Source organism: Marmota flaviventris, chromosome X (assembly GCF_047511675.1).
Source record: "Marmota flaviventris isolate mMarFla1 chromosome X, mMarFla1.hap1, whole genome shotgun sequence".
Taxonomy (NCBI): domain Eukaryota; kingdom Metazoa; phylum Chordata; class Mammalia; order Rodentia; family Sciuridae; genus Marmota; species Marmota flaviventris.
Genome location: NC_092518.1, coordinates 14463148 through 14481184, shown reverse-complemented (window position 1 = coordinate 14481184; position 18037 = coordinate 14463148). Strand labels below are relative to the sequence as shown.

At 34.2% G+C, this 18037-nt stretch overlaps 1 protein-coding gene across 6 annotated transcripts in view; it reads left to right on the top strand.

The window, feature by feature from the left end:
* Window positions 1-18037, top strand: part of Rps6ka3 (ribosomal protein S6 kinase A3) — a 108986-nt gene that overhangs the window by 37481 nt on the left and 53468 nt on the right. For 5 of the 6 annotated variants that reach the window (XM_071606729.1, XM_027927349.2, XM_071606730.1 and 2 more), the window contains one exon: window positions 17045-17161. In XM_071606729.1, the coding sequence (XP_071462830.1) occupies window positions 17045-17161 (117 nt within the window). Of the gene's footprint in view, window positions 1-7848; window positions 7943-17044; window positions 17162-18037 lie in introns of those variants that run through there. The other variant, XM_071606732.1, reaches the window with a different exon arrangement.

Sequence of the window (18037 nt, the reverse complement as noted above, 5' to 3'; positions counted from 1 at the left end):
CTTTCATTCATTTATATATAAATAAGATAAATGCTATTTGGTATTTGCCCAGTCTGGCCCCAAACTCTTGGGCTTAGGCAATCCTCCTGTCTCAGCCTCTTGAGTAGCTAGAACTAAAGACTCCCCTCTGTTTATTTCTTTTTTTCATAGCTCTTATGTCATAGTCATGGGCATAATTGTTAAGAATTAGAGAAAACTTTTTAAAACTAGTACAGAATGAGTATCCTTAATCTGAAATTACAAAATGCTTTAAAATCCAAAACTATTCGAGTACTCAAACAGTGCCACAAGTAGAAAATTCCACACCTGACTTCATGTGACAGACTGCAGTAAAATTGTAGGTACACTAAAAATATTGTATTTTGAGGTTTAGACTTGTGTCCCATCTCCAAGATTTCTCATTATGAATTTGTAAATGTTCTCAATTTTTTATATATTTTTTAGTTATACATGGACACAATATCTTTATTTTGTTTATTTTTATGTGGTGCTGAGGCTCAAACCCAGTGCCTCTGTCACTAAGGCACAACCCCAACCCTGTTTTTTTTTTTTTTTTTTTTAAATCCAAAACAGTTCTGGCCCAAGCATTTTGGATAAATGTTATTCAACCAGTAGTGGTAAAACTGGTTTAAAAGGAGAGTGCAGGTGATCTTAAAAGCCAGATTAATTAATAGCGTCTCTGTGGAGGACATAGGCAGTGTCCTGCTCTTTTCAAATCCCCCAAAGTCCTGCTGGGCTGGTAGCACTAGTTTTTTTTGTTTTTTTTTTTTTCCCCATATTCCACTCATACTATTATTCTACCTATTGTTCATATAGTAACCATAAAGCTCCAGTGATGTGTGTGGTGCCCTTCATAAAATCCAGTTACTGCTTACCTGCTGCTTTCCCCCCCCATTTCCTTAAAACTTCCCTCAAACTGCTTTATACTTGCATCTGAGCATCCAGAATGATACTCATAGCTATGAGTCTAACACATACTTAATTCTCTCTTGTAGTCATTGTAGTTCAAGCACAAAATAAACAATAGAAAGAGAAACACTAGCAGAGTAGGACAATAGCTATTCAACACAGGAAAATATGATATGGTCGTCACTGGCAGAGAAAAATTTTGGCATTTTACATTAATAATACTTATTGACTGTATAGAATGTTGTCTGTTCTCTCATTGGCTGAGACTATATTTTAGTACTCAGCTTGGGGGAAAAATAATCTAGTAGATTTAAGTATATACCACTTAGGAAAATATTTCTGAAAAAAGTAGCATTATAATTAGCACTGTATGGTGGCAATAAATAGGGTATGTTTGTAGTAGGCAGAATTTCCAAGCATGTAAGTCTTCCCTTTGCTGTTTTTTGGCTTTCTTTCAGGGCTATTTTCTCCTTTCCTGGTATCCCTTTTCTCCACCCCTAAGAACTTTTAAAAAATTCTTTTTTTTTCATGCCTTGCTTCCTTCATATGGTGCCTCTAATTCAAACTCACTTCTCCTAGCCTCTTGTGTATTCATCACAATACCCATTTCTTTAGGTTAAGTGATCTCATCTATTTGGAAAGAAAGTGGTGTGATTTAATTAAATTATGTTCAAATATGAATGGTTGGCTGAGTCAACCTGAAATATGGGCATATGGAAAGTTGTAACCCCTTTACCTAAATGAATATTTTAATTTAACTCTTTTAGACAGGTATGACTAAGTAAAAAGAATTTCAGGTTAAGCAGGAAAAATGTGTGGACAGGAGAAGAATAATATATTGCTGTCTACTGCAAGATTCTGATCTGGGACAATGGTGCTGCTGCCCCTTGCCCTGTGTTCTTGCCTATGGGAAAGACTGAAAATGGAACACAGCATGCTTTTCAGAGACAAGGTCTTAGAAGAAAGCCTTCTCAGTGCTCTAGGAAACCACTACCATTTGATTCAAGTTAATCACCTTTATGAAATTTATTTTCCATCTCAGATTTAAAACCTTAAAATCTTAGCACTTTTTGCATTAGCTATTGATATGTATGCTAGAGAAGCTCTTGCACATAAATGGCAATCCTTAGATATTAAAACCCTTTAGTATTTGAAAAACTGGGTAATTCATACAAATACAGATTTTTTTCTTCTCCATTCATCCAAAGGAATCAGTTGAAAGCAGGTTCAGGGCTTGGGATTTAGCTCATTGATAAAGTACATACCCACCATGCATAAGGCCCTTGGTTCATCCCCAACACTGAAAACAAATTAAAGAACATGTCAATTTTAATTTTCTATTGTGGGAGTTGATTCTTTTCTCCAGAAGGATTCAGCTGTCACAGGGTCATGAAGATGATTAATAGTTGCATTTAACTGTGGTTAGGGTCCTACCAACAAGTACATATTGCAGAAAGTTTTTTAGGAACTCTGCTATAGACATTTTACTGAATCCTCTTGCTACAGGATCTTATCAAAAGATTGAGCACCTCCTGATATTTTGCCAGCTACTGACTATTCACATGAACTCTCCTTCAGATTGAATTGCTTGGTTATATTTCTACCAATATCACACCACTTCCTCTTCTAATCTGTAAAGACTTGTGCAGCAGGCTATTTATCTTCTTTCTAAGCCTCATTATCTTCATCTGTAGTATGGATAATAGTACTTCCTTACTATAGTGGAAATTAACAGATAATTTCATGTAAAACATGGTACCTAGAATATAGTACTATCTTAATATGATAGTTATTCTTTGAAAGAAAACTTCATTAATTCAAATAAAGTAATTAAGAACTCTGAAAAAAAGCAAAAGAAAAAAACTACAAAGTAAACCTATAAAAAGCAAAAGGAAGAAGTTCAATATAAATTCCAAATCAGTTAATTAGAAAACAGCGTGGCGGGAGGGGGAAGCAAATGTACCACATTAGGAAAGCAAAACAGGATATAACCACAGATAGGAAGGAGATTAAAACATCATAACAACTGAAATATTTACAGATGAAATGATATAATGTCTGGTATTTGCTTCAAAATAATTATGAGAATAGAGGGAAGTGAGTATATGAAAAGATTGGTCATGAGTTGAAAGTTATAAAAGCTGAATGTTGGACACACGAGGGATTGTTAAACTAGTCTGTCTACTTTTGGGTATGCTTGAAATCTTCCTGAAGATCAGTTTCAAAAACTAAATAACAAGTGTAACAGTATACTAATGTGAAAGTCTTGCTGAAATATGTGGTTGTGTTTTTCTGGGGGATTGGGTTATTTGGGGTTTGAGGGGTTTTTTTGTTCTGTTTGTTTTGTGGTACTAGGGATTGAACCAAGGGGTGCTCTACCACTGAGCTACATCCACAGCCTTTTTAATTTTTTTAAATTTTGAGACAGAGTCTCCCTAAATTGCCCAAGCTGACCTTGAACTTTAAATCCTCTTGCCTCAGCCTCCAGAGCAGCTGGGATTATAGGAGTGTGCCGCCATGCACAGCTTGAAATATATGGTCTTTAAGGAAAATTTAAATTATTTCATTTGAGAATGGCAAGAAAAACTGACTATACCAATGACCATGGGAGAAATTTAAATCACTAGAAACCTTGTAAACTTTCAAGAAATAGATCACTCCTGTGGTCTTAAGTTGAGTCCCCAACAAACAAAATTTGCATTGCATCTAGTTTGTTTTATAAAGTTAGTATAGCTTTGAAATTGAATGTTAGCACAGAAAAGGAAACCATGCACCAACTCCATTAATGAGTAAAACTGCAAAAATCTTAATATTTACAAATATAAATACTTATATTATAAATAAAGTACGGAATTATATTAAAACAATGGATTTTTTCCAGAAATACAAGTATAGGTCAATATTAGGAAATGTATATTCATGTAAGTTGTCAAATCAGTAGGTCAAAGGAGGAAAAAATAGGTGACCATAGTAATAGATAAAAACAGTTATAAAACTGAACATTTATTCTTTTATATCTTTTATATTTATAAGTATTTATATCATCTGAATGCTTTCATGAGTATTTTCCTTAAGTCAGGACCAACAAAACTTTTGTTAGTGGTTACTTAAAACTTCAGACTGAGAAGTTTGGGTTCTTTTTCTATGATAGAAAGCCATAAAGAATTTGAAGTAGGGGCATAATCTGGTCTAATTTGTGTTTTTAAGATTTTTCTGGATGCTGACAAGAGAAAGGGTTGCTCTGGAGAAATTATAAGTATGGATGTACACTAAAGATGGGACATCACAATGTTTTAGAAGGTCATATGTCCAACAGAATTCTGTAGTAGTATTTGGCAGTTTTAATAATGCATTGAAATTTATTTAATAATAGAACAGAGGTCAGCAAACTATAACCATTGGTCTACCACCTGGTTTATTTCTTACTCTGATACTGGAGCTTGAATCCAGGGGCACTGTACTACTGAGCTACATCTCAAGCCCTTTTTTACTTTTAATTTTGAGATAGAGTCTCTCTGAGTTACAGAGGCTAGCCTCAAGCTTGTGATCCTCCTCTCTCAGCCTCCTGAATCACTGGGATTTCAGGCATACACCACCATACCCCAGTTGCCAACTGTGTTTGTAAGTGAAGCTTTATTAAAACACAACCTCACCCAATTGTTTTCCCACTGCATTGACAGAGTTCATAGAAACCATATGTCCTGCAAAGCTGAAAATATTTACTACCTCACCCTTTACAGAAGTGATAATATGTATAGGATGATCCCAAAAATCATATAAAAAAAAGACTAGAGAGAACCTCAGATGGGAATATTTTCCTTTTATTTTTATCCTTTTTTGTTTATCCTTATTGTTTCTATAATGGACATATATTACTTTAAAGGTAAATGATAAAATCTATAGAAAAAAAAATGAAGAAAATTAGCTGAAACGAAAAAGATAAGTTCTAAGAAATTTAGTTTAGAGGTAGAAAAAAGTATAAATAATATCTTGTTTTATGTGCACAACCACACAAAGTAGCTTCCATTTCACATTTTAGCATATGATTTATTCAGGCAGACATTATTTGAGTTCTTACTATCTACTTTGTGAATACTGAAATAAGTATGATGCCTATTCTCAAGAGTAATCTGGTCAGGGAGTGGGATATGCTTAAACAGTAACAAATCCCATAAGAGATGCACCAAATAAATTTTCAGAGCTCATGTTAAGTTAGGAGGTAAATTGTACCCAATTATAGCAGTTGGTCTGTGATAAGTTATAATGTGATGAAGTTTTTAAAATTTTTAAATCAGATCTATATTACTTTCCTTTATGCTCTCTTTATGCTCTCTCTGCATTTTCCAGACAGGTAGCTGTATATCCTAACATCTCCCTATGATGTAAAATACCATTTACTATTTTCTGTCTTTTTGTCTTTTTTTAATATTTTATTTTTTAGTTATAGTTGGACACAATACCTTTATTTTGTTTCTTTATTTTACTTTATGTGGTGCTGAGGATTGAACCCAGGGCCTCACACATGCTAAGCAAGTGCTCTACCTCTGAGCTGCAACCCCAACCTGTCTTTTTGTCTTATATAGCAATATCACAGTTTTTAATTAAGATATTGTTTCAGTTTAGGGAGACTTAAGGTTATGGCAACTGAAATATTGCTTCATTTTCTTAGGACTAATGTTAAAAAAGCACACACAGCAAAATGAATTATTAACCTGAGCATTAGTCATAATTAAAGCCAATTTCAACTAATTCTTTAAAAAGTATTATTTGGTTGCCCCTCTTCAGACTTGAATAAAGTTGATGACTGCTCTTTACAGATACTCCCCTTAATTGATTATATAAAACATGATATTTTCATATTCCTAACTTAGTCTTAAGAATCACTTCATGTTTAGACTGAAGTTATGTATTAGGTAGTTGTCCTAACCTTGCTGCCCTTTTGGAGCATCAGAAGGAGGCTTTAGTAATTCCTTTGAGAGATGGGAGAACTCTGTTTTCATGAAAAACTGCTTGCTTTGCTGAAAAATTGAGGCATGCATTTTAAAATTTTTTTTAGTTGTAGATGGACACAATACCTTTATTTTTTTATGTGGTGCTGAGACTCAAACTCAGTGCCTCACACATGCTAGGCAAGCCCTCTACCACTGATCCATAACCCCAGTCCAAGGCGTGCATTTTTAACTGAGTAGTGCACAATTGTCCAGGAAGAATTAATTGTCCTGGATACTTACTTAAGTTGATTCTAATGTTTTGATTACATAGGATAATTTTTAGTTGATCAGGTTTTTTTTTTAATCACCATAAAGATTTTATTTAACAAGAAAAGCCCTGGCCAGGCGTGATGGTGCACGCCTGTAATCCCAGCAGCTAGGGAGGCTGAGACAGGATGATCACGAGTCTCAAAGCCAGCCTCAGCAAAAGTGAGGTGCTAAGCAACTCAGTGAGACCCTGTCTCTAAATAAGATGGAGATGTGGCTCAGTGGTTGAGTGCCCCTGGCTTCAATCCCCAATATCAAAAATGAAAAAGAAAAGCCCTGGCTTCTCATATAATACCCATAGCACATAATGGGCACTTTAGTGTTTTCTCCATCAGTGTGCTGAATGGAGCTCCAGCTATAGATTGGACGATAGTTTCGTCATTCATAAAGTGAGCTGATTATCCTTAATATTTGTTTAGTTTTGGTGTGGTGTTTTGTTTTGGGTACTGTGGATCAAACCCACTGCCTCATTCATGCTGAACAAATGCTATACCACAAAACTACACCCTCAGTCCCATGTTCTTGGTGTTCTCCAGTCTCTTCAGGTTTTGAAAATTCAGTGGCTTTATTGAATTCTCATAGGCTATGTATATTAATACCTTTTGTTGGTTCTACATTAAATAAAACATTTCCCCGCCGCTCTTAAAGTGCTGTTCCTTGGGCTGTTTTGTTTTAGTGCCATGTTTAGTTAGTGTTTTATTTGTAATGATCATGTTCTAGGTATTAACAGACTTTAGAAAATATTTTTCTGGCTGGGGTTGTGGCTCAGTTGTAAAGCACTCATCTGGCGTGTGTGAGGCACTGGGTTCAATCCTCAGCACCACATAAAAAATAAATAAATAATGGTATTGTGTCCATCTACAACTAAAGAAAATATTTTTCTAAGGTGAAAATATCTTTGAAGAACTTCTATAATTAAAGGATGAAATGCAAAGTTGACTTCTTTTTTTCAAACTTCTTTCAAAGTGTTCCTTTTTTCTCACTAATAACAGGAATCAGCTTTTTAAGAAAAAGAAAGATTTGTTAGCTGGAAATTGAGTTTTAGCTATGATCCTTCAAGTCTTTAACTTGGTTGATAAGTGATGTTTATAACCAGTGTAAATTTAAATATTTTTTTTCATTTAAGATGGGAAGAATTTATACTTAAATCACAATTAAATATTTTTGCATGTGGTCTTCATTTCCTACCCATAGTTATAAAGCTCTTCCTTATTGACAGGGAACACCCATGACATGTCTATATATAACCTTAAAATCATCTTGAGGCCATGTCTTGAGTATGTGTATAAACTTTACAAAGGGTAAAATTCCACATGCGCATCAGCGACTTTTATTATTTTAATAGTGGTGACTAGTTAAGAAATACTGGCATTTCTCAGGATTCTAAAATAATAACATTCATTTTACTGGTTATGAAAATTGTCTGCACTGCTAGGAATGAGAAGAAAAGAACATTTCAACAGGGTTTGACTATCAGCAAATCTATTTGGGTTTCCTGTTCTGGCCTCCCTACCTATCAGCTACATTAGTCCCCCTGCCGGCAGGTTTCTTTCTTTCTTTTACCACAGGAAAACTGTACAGCCTCTTTTTCTAGCATTTTCAGGACCCGCCTGACAGGAAATTTTCTAATTGCCGGAACAGCTGGTAGGAGAAAACTTTGCAGGGGCTTGGCCTTCCCTTTCTAACTTAAGTTTTACCGTCAGAAATTCCTTTATCACCAACATGGTTTCGTAGCCATGTTCAAATTTTTGTCTTTTCGTGTTCGTTCTATACAGGTAAGCTTTGTTCAACTTCTTTTAAAAAAATAAAATGTTTTAGTTGAGCTAACTAATTGTGCTAATTAAATAGTTACTTTATATGCTCTTTTAAGAAACTTCAGAATTCAAAACCAGTGTTGATAGAACTTAATAATATTTTTTAAGTAAAAGTAAGCCAATTGTATAATACGTTTCAACTTGATGTATTTTGGCAACTTATTTTTACATTGGCTTTTTGTGCTGGAATAATTTTTATCTTGCTAGTTTTTGTAATTTTGTTTAATAAAACAAATGACTTAATTCTCATTTTTAAACCAGTAATGAACAGAATTACAAATTTACTAATATGTAGGAGATTATTATTATTATGTAAGGAATATTTTGGCAGATAGGAGAGTGCTATTTTAAGCAGCTAAGAACTTAAAATCAGTTTTTTGTTGAAATTCATTCTTGTAAAAACTTGAAAGTTAAGCTCCACATTGAAGTAACCTTAAGCAAGTAATTTTATCTGACTAAAAGTAGACACAATTTTCAAACAATTACTTTGTTAAAATGGGCTTAGTGGATAGTAATTTGCATTGTATTAAAATCTAAAATTCTGTCAAAATCAACTTGATATTTTGCCATGAGAATTGTGCTATTCTGCTGCTCTTTAAAAAAACATTAAATTTGCTGATTGGGATTCTCAGTTGGGAGAAAACTGCTCCTCATGGCACTGATTGAGAATGTAAGTCTGGAGAACCAGCAATATTTTTTTCCCAAACATGTAAGAAGCTAGCTTATAACACTCTGTTAAAGAATTTTGTTAAATAAAAAATGCTAAGCACGCTTATCATTCCATTAGCAGATGAAGTAAAATGAATTTGATCAAATTATAATCTAGAATAAATTAAAATGTGCTCTTACCATGTCTTTAACCAGCCTAATTTTATATTAAAACCAAAAAATTTTTATCTTGATCATCTAAAAAGGAAGTTAACCTGCCTTTTTCAAAGGCCTATCATAGAATTACAGGTATCTATAGAGATCTTGATGCTTCCATTACTTTGAAATTAACTTTAAGGAGCAAAGTATGCGTTTTTCATTTCTAATGTCATTTTTATGTTATACCAAAAATGGTTACATATTTATGTTAGAAAAAGATTTTTTTCTTGACTTTTACCAAGGAACATTTAAATATTTTACTTCAATCTTTAATAATATTTTCTGGCATTCAAAACAATTTAGAAAATACAAATGCCTCAAGAACATACTTCCTGACTCAAGGGAGGGGAGGAAAAAGGAAATTATGTATACAAGGCAGGGCATGATGCCAAATGTTGAATCATTTTTTAAAATCAGTTAATGTCACCCAGTTTGTTTCCTTAATGTTAGCATGTTACAATATTAGTATATTTATAACTCAAACAGACATCATTAATTTCAGTTTCTTTTCTTTAATCCTTTTTACATTTTAGGATCAATTATAATTTTCCCTCACAACTTGAAAAGGAAATATTAGGTTATTTTTTCCCTCCATTTAAAAGGTGAACCTTAAAGACTATTTAAGCTGTGGGTGACAAATGTCTTTAACAGAGGGAAGTATAGAAGAATAATACAGGATTATGTAGATTCACTGCCAGCCTCAACATTTTACTTACAGTTAGAACTTTGCTCATCAAATAAACATATACTTTGTAAAAAAGTTACTACATAGAATTTATAACTGTTGTAAATGCACAAAGTAATGTTTTTAATGGTAACAAATGGACAGGTAGGCAAAACTGCAGTTTCACAAACCATTGGACTGTAGTTTTATATTTTTGTGTGATTTAGTTCAGTAACAGGTAGTTTAGTAACATAAGATGTGTTTTTCACATGCACATGTCAGTCTGTTCTAGGTTTATTGGTGCCTTATTTGATACTCCTCTCTGAAACATGGTATAAGCTAGAAGAATATATCGTTGCTTTATAACCTGTTGCCCAAGATTGCCCGAACATTAGTTTATGACCTAGCTGAACTGTAGATCATTTCAGAAATATCCATGGCCCCATGAGTTGGTAGCATTAAGTACAACCTGGGCATTGAGAGATCAACCAAGAATATTTTGCCTATTATACAACTGCAGCTTTGCATGTATATAAAAGTAGCTAGAAAAAGAGTGTGCTGATATGATAAGTAAGAATTTATGTCTTATAAAATTTAAATTTGGAATGGGAAACATAGTCAAAACAGTGGCAATTTTTTGGAAATCAGCCATTGTCAAACTTGCCATAGGCATTGATCTTTCCTTTCCATCTGCAGAAAAATTTTCTGTACTCTTTGTGCCCCAATTTAGAGATAAATATTTTTTTCTGGGCAAGGTGGTGCATACCAGTAATCCCAGTAACTCAGGAGGCTGAGGCCAGCCTCAGCAACTTAATGAGACCCTGTCTCAATAAGAAGTAAAGTGTCTGGGAATGTACCTCAGTGGTAAAGCACCCCTGGGTTCAATCCCTAGTATTTATGTATAAACACACATAAACATATACATACACATATAAATATACATTATTCTAGTTTGTATTCTGAAAGGTCAAGTCAATGAAATCTCCATTAAACTGGAGACATAAAACAGGAGAAAAAAAGATAAGAAGCATAAAGGGTTCAATTCTAGACATAAAACAATATTCAACTAATAGAGGAGTCTCAAAAAAGAGAAGCCCTCAAGAATGAATGGAAGGAAATTATCAAAGAAGTGTTAGAATTCTTCAGAGGTAAAGAATTTAACTCTTTATATGATAAAAATTCACCAAACATCTAGCATTCTTAAGAAAAGAAGACCCTTATTTATCCCAAATCATGGACTTTCAGAAAAAACAAGGACAGAGAAATCCTTAAGCTTCCAAAAAGAAAACCAGGTCACCTCCCCTCAAAGTGTGACCAGGTTCACATCCATTTATTTCATGGCAGCACTGTGTACTAGAAAGCAGTAGACCAGTGGCATCAAAGTTTTGAGGCAAGATTATTTTTATTTTAAATTTTGATACCAAGCCAAACTATACATATATGAAGACAAAGACATTTATAGATATGCACAGTTCAGAAAGTTTTCTTCCACACCATCATTCTTAGGAAATTATAAGGGGATATTTTAATAGGAAATTGCAAATAGTTCATTCAGCCAGAAAAACACTGCTATGTAGCAGGCCTGGAAGAACCCCGCCCATCCTGGTGGGAGGGTAAGGAAGGTCTCCAGTATAGGAAAGGTCTCTTGAGAAGACTGGGCAGTAGTATGGTTAAGGGCTAAAAATTAAAAATAATTAACTTCTCTCTCCACTCAAGAATGTTAGAGGACCTATTAGAAACAGGAAAAGTAGAAAATTGCTTATAAGAAATTCAGGGTCCAAATAAGAAAGTAAAATTTATCATGAATTTAAGCATTGATGGAGTGTTATTGTTTAAGTTTCCTTTGATTGGCCTGGGAATCAGTGCTATGGGCCCAGATAAAAGGAAATTTAATATATTACTTAGCCTACAGTTGAACAATGTATTATTATGGTAGTATGGATGTCCCTATAGGGACATCCATTTTGAATTCAGAATCAGGCTGTGGCAAGAGCATGAAGTATTAGTTGCACTTGCAGAAGAGAACATTCATTTTCTTAATAGCCTTAATATTAATAAAAATGTAAAAAATATAGTTAGCAGCAGGTGGGGGAAATTGGAGAAAGAATGAGCACTGTTAACTTCCTTTTAAAAAGTGAGGAATTAGGATTCTATCCAAAACTAGGAGAAAAAGTAAGAAGTTTATGTGAAATTAATATAACTTTTTTTTGGAGGGGGAGGATTGAACACAGGGGCACGCCATCACTGAGACACATCTCTAACCCTTTTTTTAATTTTTATTTTTGAAGCAGGATCTCACTAGATTGTTGAGGGCCTCACTTAGTTGCTGAGGCTGGCTTTGAACTCACGATCCTCCTGCCTCAGCCTCCCGAGCCTCTGGGATTGTAGGCATGTGCCACAGTGCCCAGAAGTTACTATCTTAACAATGGGGAGGAAGATGATGAGAGGATGGGACATAATGAAAATGAACCTTAAATTTTTCTCATTTTTAAGTTAATAGACATTGTCTTAAGGTTAATAAATTAATGAATTATCAAAGTAAATGCCATATTAATTGTTTTGAGAATCTAGGCAAAGAGGATGCTTTTTATCCTAAGCTATTCTGCCACTGTTTGATCTGTTGCCTATGTGGACGTATTGTTTTCAATTTAAAAACAAAGTTTAAGGAACAGGAAATAACTCAGGTTGACAAAAGGCTATGTGTAAGGAATGTTGAAAGATAATACCAGAGAAGTAGATTGACACTATATTATAGAAGGCCTTTTATGCCACATGAAGCAGTGCTTTTAATGTGGGAAAATTGGAGGAATTTTTGAGTAACCTGTTCATATGACTGGAGCTGTATACTTTTAGAAAATGAATTTGTCAAGAAGATGTACTGGAGTGGACACAGGCATAAAAGGGGTATTAATGATTTATCACACTAGTTTCAGATTTCTACATGAAAGATATTGAAAGGCTTATACCTGGATGATACTATTGGAAATAGAAAAATAATTAAGAAAATGTATCCCCAGTACCATGCTTGATACATAGTTGGTATTTCAATATATGTTTATTGAATGAAGGGATCAAAGGAAGAGTACATTTTTTAGTAATTTATTTTACTTGGGAGGAAAGAAAGGGTAGTCATTAAAGATGAGAGTAGTAACTGCTCTTTATTTTGAGACTCACAGCTTGATAGCAGCTCACACTACCTTGATCCTGTATGACTGCTACAATATGCAGAATGTTCATAATTCAGGAGTTATTCCTTCTTACAGGTGTTGCATCTTTATTTGTGAAGACGATTGTGATAGGCATTTGCTACAATATATCAAGTGAAAAAATATTGTGACCTGATAAATTGCATCCCACTTTCCCAAGAAAGAAAAGGGGTAAAACATGAAATGTTACAGAGTATAGTTCTTCATGCCCTTCTAATTTATGGGCATAAATGGTTGCTGTATTCCAGTTAAGCTCTTGGATAGTTTTTGTTTTTGTTGTTGTTTTTATCATTGGAGGCTAAGTGTCACATGCTGGAATCCAGCCCATGAACTTGGCTCATGAGTCAAGTATGTAAAATGTAATACAATAATATTGTATTAATATTGTAATAATATTTCTGGGTAGAGAAAAGAAAGAACTTCTTTACATGTATATAATTTATAAACCACTAATTATTCAAATATTGGATTATGCTAATATTTTGTACTATAAATGTGCTGTCAAATATTCAAACACCACTTCTTTAAGCAACTGAGATAACTAAACCAAGAGATAATTGGCTAGTTACAAAGACCAGGGGTATAAGTCTATAGGTTCCTGTCATTGATCTTGGGATGGTAAACCACCAAAAGCTTCAGAGAGTCTCAGAGTGGTGTAATGATAAGGGCCTTGTTTTTGAAGTCAGAAGACCTGAACTTGAGCCTTTAGTGTGACACTTCCTGGCTTATGATCTTTAGACCTCACTTAATCTCTTTAAACTGCAGACTATGGAGTATTCAACCATTATGCCTTTCAAAGATCTAGATAAAATTTCTAGTGGTAAATAGGAGAGTACGTAGAGAATTCTGAAATGTTTTTGCTTGCTTTGTTATCAGCCCTCAAAAACATTAATATGAGGTGCTGGGGTTGTAGCTCAGTGGCAGAGCATTTGCCTAGCATGTGTAAGGCACTGGGTTCGATCCTCCGCACCACATATAAATAAATAAAGGTACATCAACAAAAATATTTTTTAAAAAACACTAATATGTGAATTGTGCCGCTATGATCATTGATGTGGCAGTATCCCTATAGTACGCTCTTTTAAGATCCTCAGGGAATAGTCCGAGAAGGGCGATAGCTGGGTCAAATGGTGGATCCATTCCCAGCTTTCCCAGGAATCTCCATACTGCTTTCCAAATTGGCCTCACCAATTTGCAGACCCACCAGCAGTGTACTAGTGTACCCTTTTCCCCACATCCTCACCAACACTTATTGTTGTTTGACTTCATAATGGCTGCCAATCTTACTGGAGTGAGATGGTATCTTAGGGTGGTTTTGATTTGTATTTCTCTGACTGCTAGAGATGGTGAGCATTTTTTCATGTACTTGTTGATTGATTGTATGTCCTCCTCTGTGAAGTGTCTGTTCAGGTCCTTGGCCCATTTGTTGATTGGGTTATTTGTTATCTTATTGTTTAATTTTTTGAGTTCTTTGTATATTCTGGATATTAGGGCTCTATCTGAAGTGTGAGGGGTAAAAATTTGTTCCCAGGATGTAGGCTCTCTATTTACCTGTCTTATTGTTTCTCTTGCTGAGAAAAAACTTCTTAGTTTAAGTAAGTCCCATTTGTTTATTCTTGTTTATTGTTTATTGTTTATTCACAATAGCTAGACTGTGGAACCAACCTAGATGCCCTTCAATAGATGAATGGATAAAAAAAAGTGGCATCTATACACAATGGAGTATTACGCAGCACTAAAAAATGACAAAATCATAGAATTTGCAGGGAAATGGATGGCATTAGAGCAGATTATGCTAAGCGAAGCTAGCCAATCCTTAAAAAACAAATGCCAAATGTCTTCTTTGATATAAAGAGAGCAACTAAGAACAGAACAGGGAGGAAGAGCATGAGGAAAAGATTAACATTAAACAAAGACGAGTGGGGGGAGAGAAAGGGAGAGAGAAGGGAAAGCATATGGAAATGGTAGGAGACCCTCAATGGTACACAAAATTACATATAAGAGGTTGTGAGGGGAAAGGGGGTGGGGAAACAAGGGAGAGAATTGAACAACAGCAGATGAGGTAGAGAGCGAAGATGGGAGGGGAGGGGAGGGGGGATAGTAGGGGATAGGAAAAGTAGCAGAATACAACAGTCACTAATATGCCATTATGTAAAAATGTGAGTGTGTAACTGATGTGATTCTGCAATTTGTATTTGGGGTAAAAATGGGAGTTCATAACGCAATTGAGTCAAATGTATGAAAGATGATATATCATGAGCTTTGTAATGTTTTGAACAACCAATAAAAAAACTGTCAAAAAAAACCCCACTAATATGTGGTCAAATATTTGTTGTAAAGCATTAATGAGACTTAAAAAATGAAAAAAGCACCTAAAACAGGCTTGACATGAGGTAGGTGCTTAAGTATTTGCTGGATTTCAATCTATATCTTACTTAATCAATCCTACATATATTGTTCTTTGAAAGATTTTTTTTTTAATTTGGTAGTTTGCTTCCTGTCTTTCCTATTGTATCTGCTAACAGCTATTACTCTAAGCCCTTGTACTTTGATCTCATTTGAAGAGAAAAATGCCCACAAAAATGGTAGCATCTTAGAATCTGCTAATGTTTGGTTCTACCCTAATACCTGCTATGTAGGGTTTTTGTGAGAATTAATGGAGACAATGCAAGTGAAATTACAAAGTAAAGAACCAAACCAAGGGCTGGGATTGTGGCTCAGTGATAGTAGAGTGCTCGCCTAGCAGGGGCGGGACCCAGGTTCGATCCTCAGCACCACATAAAAATAATGGCATTGTGTTGTGTCCATCTACACCCAAAAAAAATAAATAAATAAATATTTTTTAAAAACTGTTAAAAAAACCCCCCAATATTAGGAGATTGATTTTTGATGTTGTTGTTACATAAATTCCACAGGAATCTAAAATGATTAGTTAGGCTGCATAAGTAGTAGGAAAACCTACTAACTACAGCCTCTGTCTTAGAAAGTAAAACAGTAGGTTTGGATTCCTTTTTATCCTCTTCTGGGAGCTGCTTTTTCCTTTTAGAACTCATTTTCAGAAGCTGCCACATTAGGATATCCTAGTGTTTTTGAGAAATCTTTGCAATTGTTTACATTGCCAACATCCAATGGATATCTCAAAGTGTAAATAGAAGCCAGGTGCAGTGGCTCTGGAGGTTGAGGCAGGAGCATCTCAAGTTCAAGTTCAAGGCCAGCCTCAGCAACTTATCAAGGCCTTAAGAAATTTAGCAAGACTCTGTCCCAAAATAAAAAACAAAAAGGTCTGGGGATATAGTTCAATAGATGGAGTACCCCTGGATGTAATCCCCAACAAAGAGAAGGGAGTGAGAGAATAAATGTAAATTGAGCTCAAACATTTGTTTGGCATACTATAGTAATAAAAATAATTATTTGTATAGCACATTTAGATTCTTCTAATAGTATTTATGCATCCAGAAAAAATAAGATTATAGTCAAATAGATATGGTAGCCTTTATTTGACAGGCTTATGTTTCTGTTAGGTTTGGTTTTATGTTGTCATTTTTGTTATACACAATATGTCTTTATGCTAAATTTGCTGATCTCAATATAAAAAAGTAATTGAAATCTTATGTACACTTCTCCCTCTCTGATACCTTTCCTTAGATATACTGAAGTGTTGACTGTCTTTTAAAATCCAAAGACTTTTTAAGACTTTTGTTATGCAGAATAGTCATTTTTTTTCAGTGACTAATCCTCCATCTAATTGTTAAATCTTTTCTTCGAATTTTTCAGTTTAGAGTTACTTCTTTATCCCCGTCAGACCCCAGTTTATTCTAGAAAGGGAAGTAACTTAGATATTTCAAACAAATAAAACTTCAGTGTACTTTCTTAAACAACTTTATTAAGGGTATCCATGTTTACCCTGGAATATTTTTTAACCCTTCTCTCTAGTAAACAGGGATTTTTGTATATAGCCTTTGTTCTGCCTAGTACAATCACATGCCAGAGTACAATATTTACTGTAATCAATCCATTTCAGATTTCTTCACCCTCTTCCCTGCCTTACAACTATTTGAATTATCTCCATTAGGGAGAATTAAAACTTGGAAATACTTATCACTAATGTTAAATTGGCCCATGTAGTTGACTGGTATAATTCTATCTCTAGATATTTGCTTGGTCTGTGTTTTCTATTCACTTCATAGATCAGTAAAGGGTAGTTTTTGTATGTTAACTTGAAGATTTCTAATGTTGTGCTAAATTAAGATTACTTGGTTTCTGGTGGGAGGAAAAAAAAGTAGCTTGGACTGACTGTTTTTTTCTATATTATATTTACTTCAACAGGAAGAAGGCAGCATCAAGGAAATTGCCATCACACATCATGTAAAGGAAGGACATGAAAAAGCAGATCCTTCCCAGTTTGAACTTTTAAAAGTATTAGGGCAGGGATCATTTGGAAAGGTAAGTTATAAATATGTGCTTTTTAAAAAGTTCATAGAAGTAGAGAGTAAAATAGTGGTCACTAGAGGCTAGAAAGGATAGGGAGAAATAGAGGAAGTTTGGATAATAGGGACCAAATACAGTTACATAGTGGGAATAAGACTATAGTTACCAGTAATTTGTTATTATTTTATTAAGAACTAGAAAAGAGTTTGAAGCTTCCCCAACACAAATTATATACAAGTTTAAGGAAAGGGAAATGCTAATTACCCTGATCATTACACATTATATACTTGTATCAGTTATCACAGTATACCCTTAAATATATACAATTATTATGTATCAATTAAAGTGTGTGTGTGTTATACACACCTTGGAGAAAGAAGTAAGGTTTAGGTTAAAAAATTATAAGGAACTGAATGAAAATTTTAATCAAAAGATTTTGGGATTAAAAAGTTGACTTTTGTAATTTATGTATATTTCATACATATAGAAATGGAAATATTTTATGAAATGCTACCAGTCTCCATGCCAGCAGTGCTTTCTGTGTTTTTACATTTCTTACTATCATTGTGGAAAAATGAATAAAGTCAGTCAAAAGTACATTGCATATCAGAGAAAATATTTGACCTTAGACTTTCTGGGACTAGCTTATTTCACTTAGCATGATAATCAACAATTCTGTCCATTTACCGGCAAATGCCATAATGTCATTCTCTATGGCTGAGTAATACTCCATTATGTATATATAGCAAATTTTCTTTATCCATTCATCTGTTGAATGTATAACTAAAAAGAACTAATTTAAAAAAGCACTGTGCAAACCTTAGTTAATTGGCAGTATTTATACTCTTTAGTATATATATATTCTTCAGTTGTGTTTTTTATGGTTCTTTT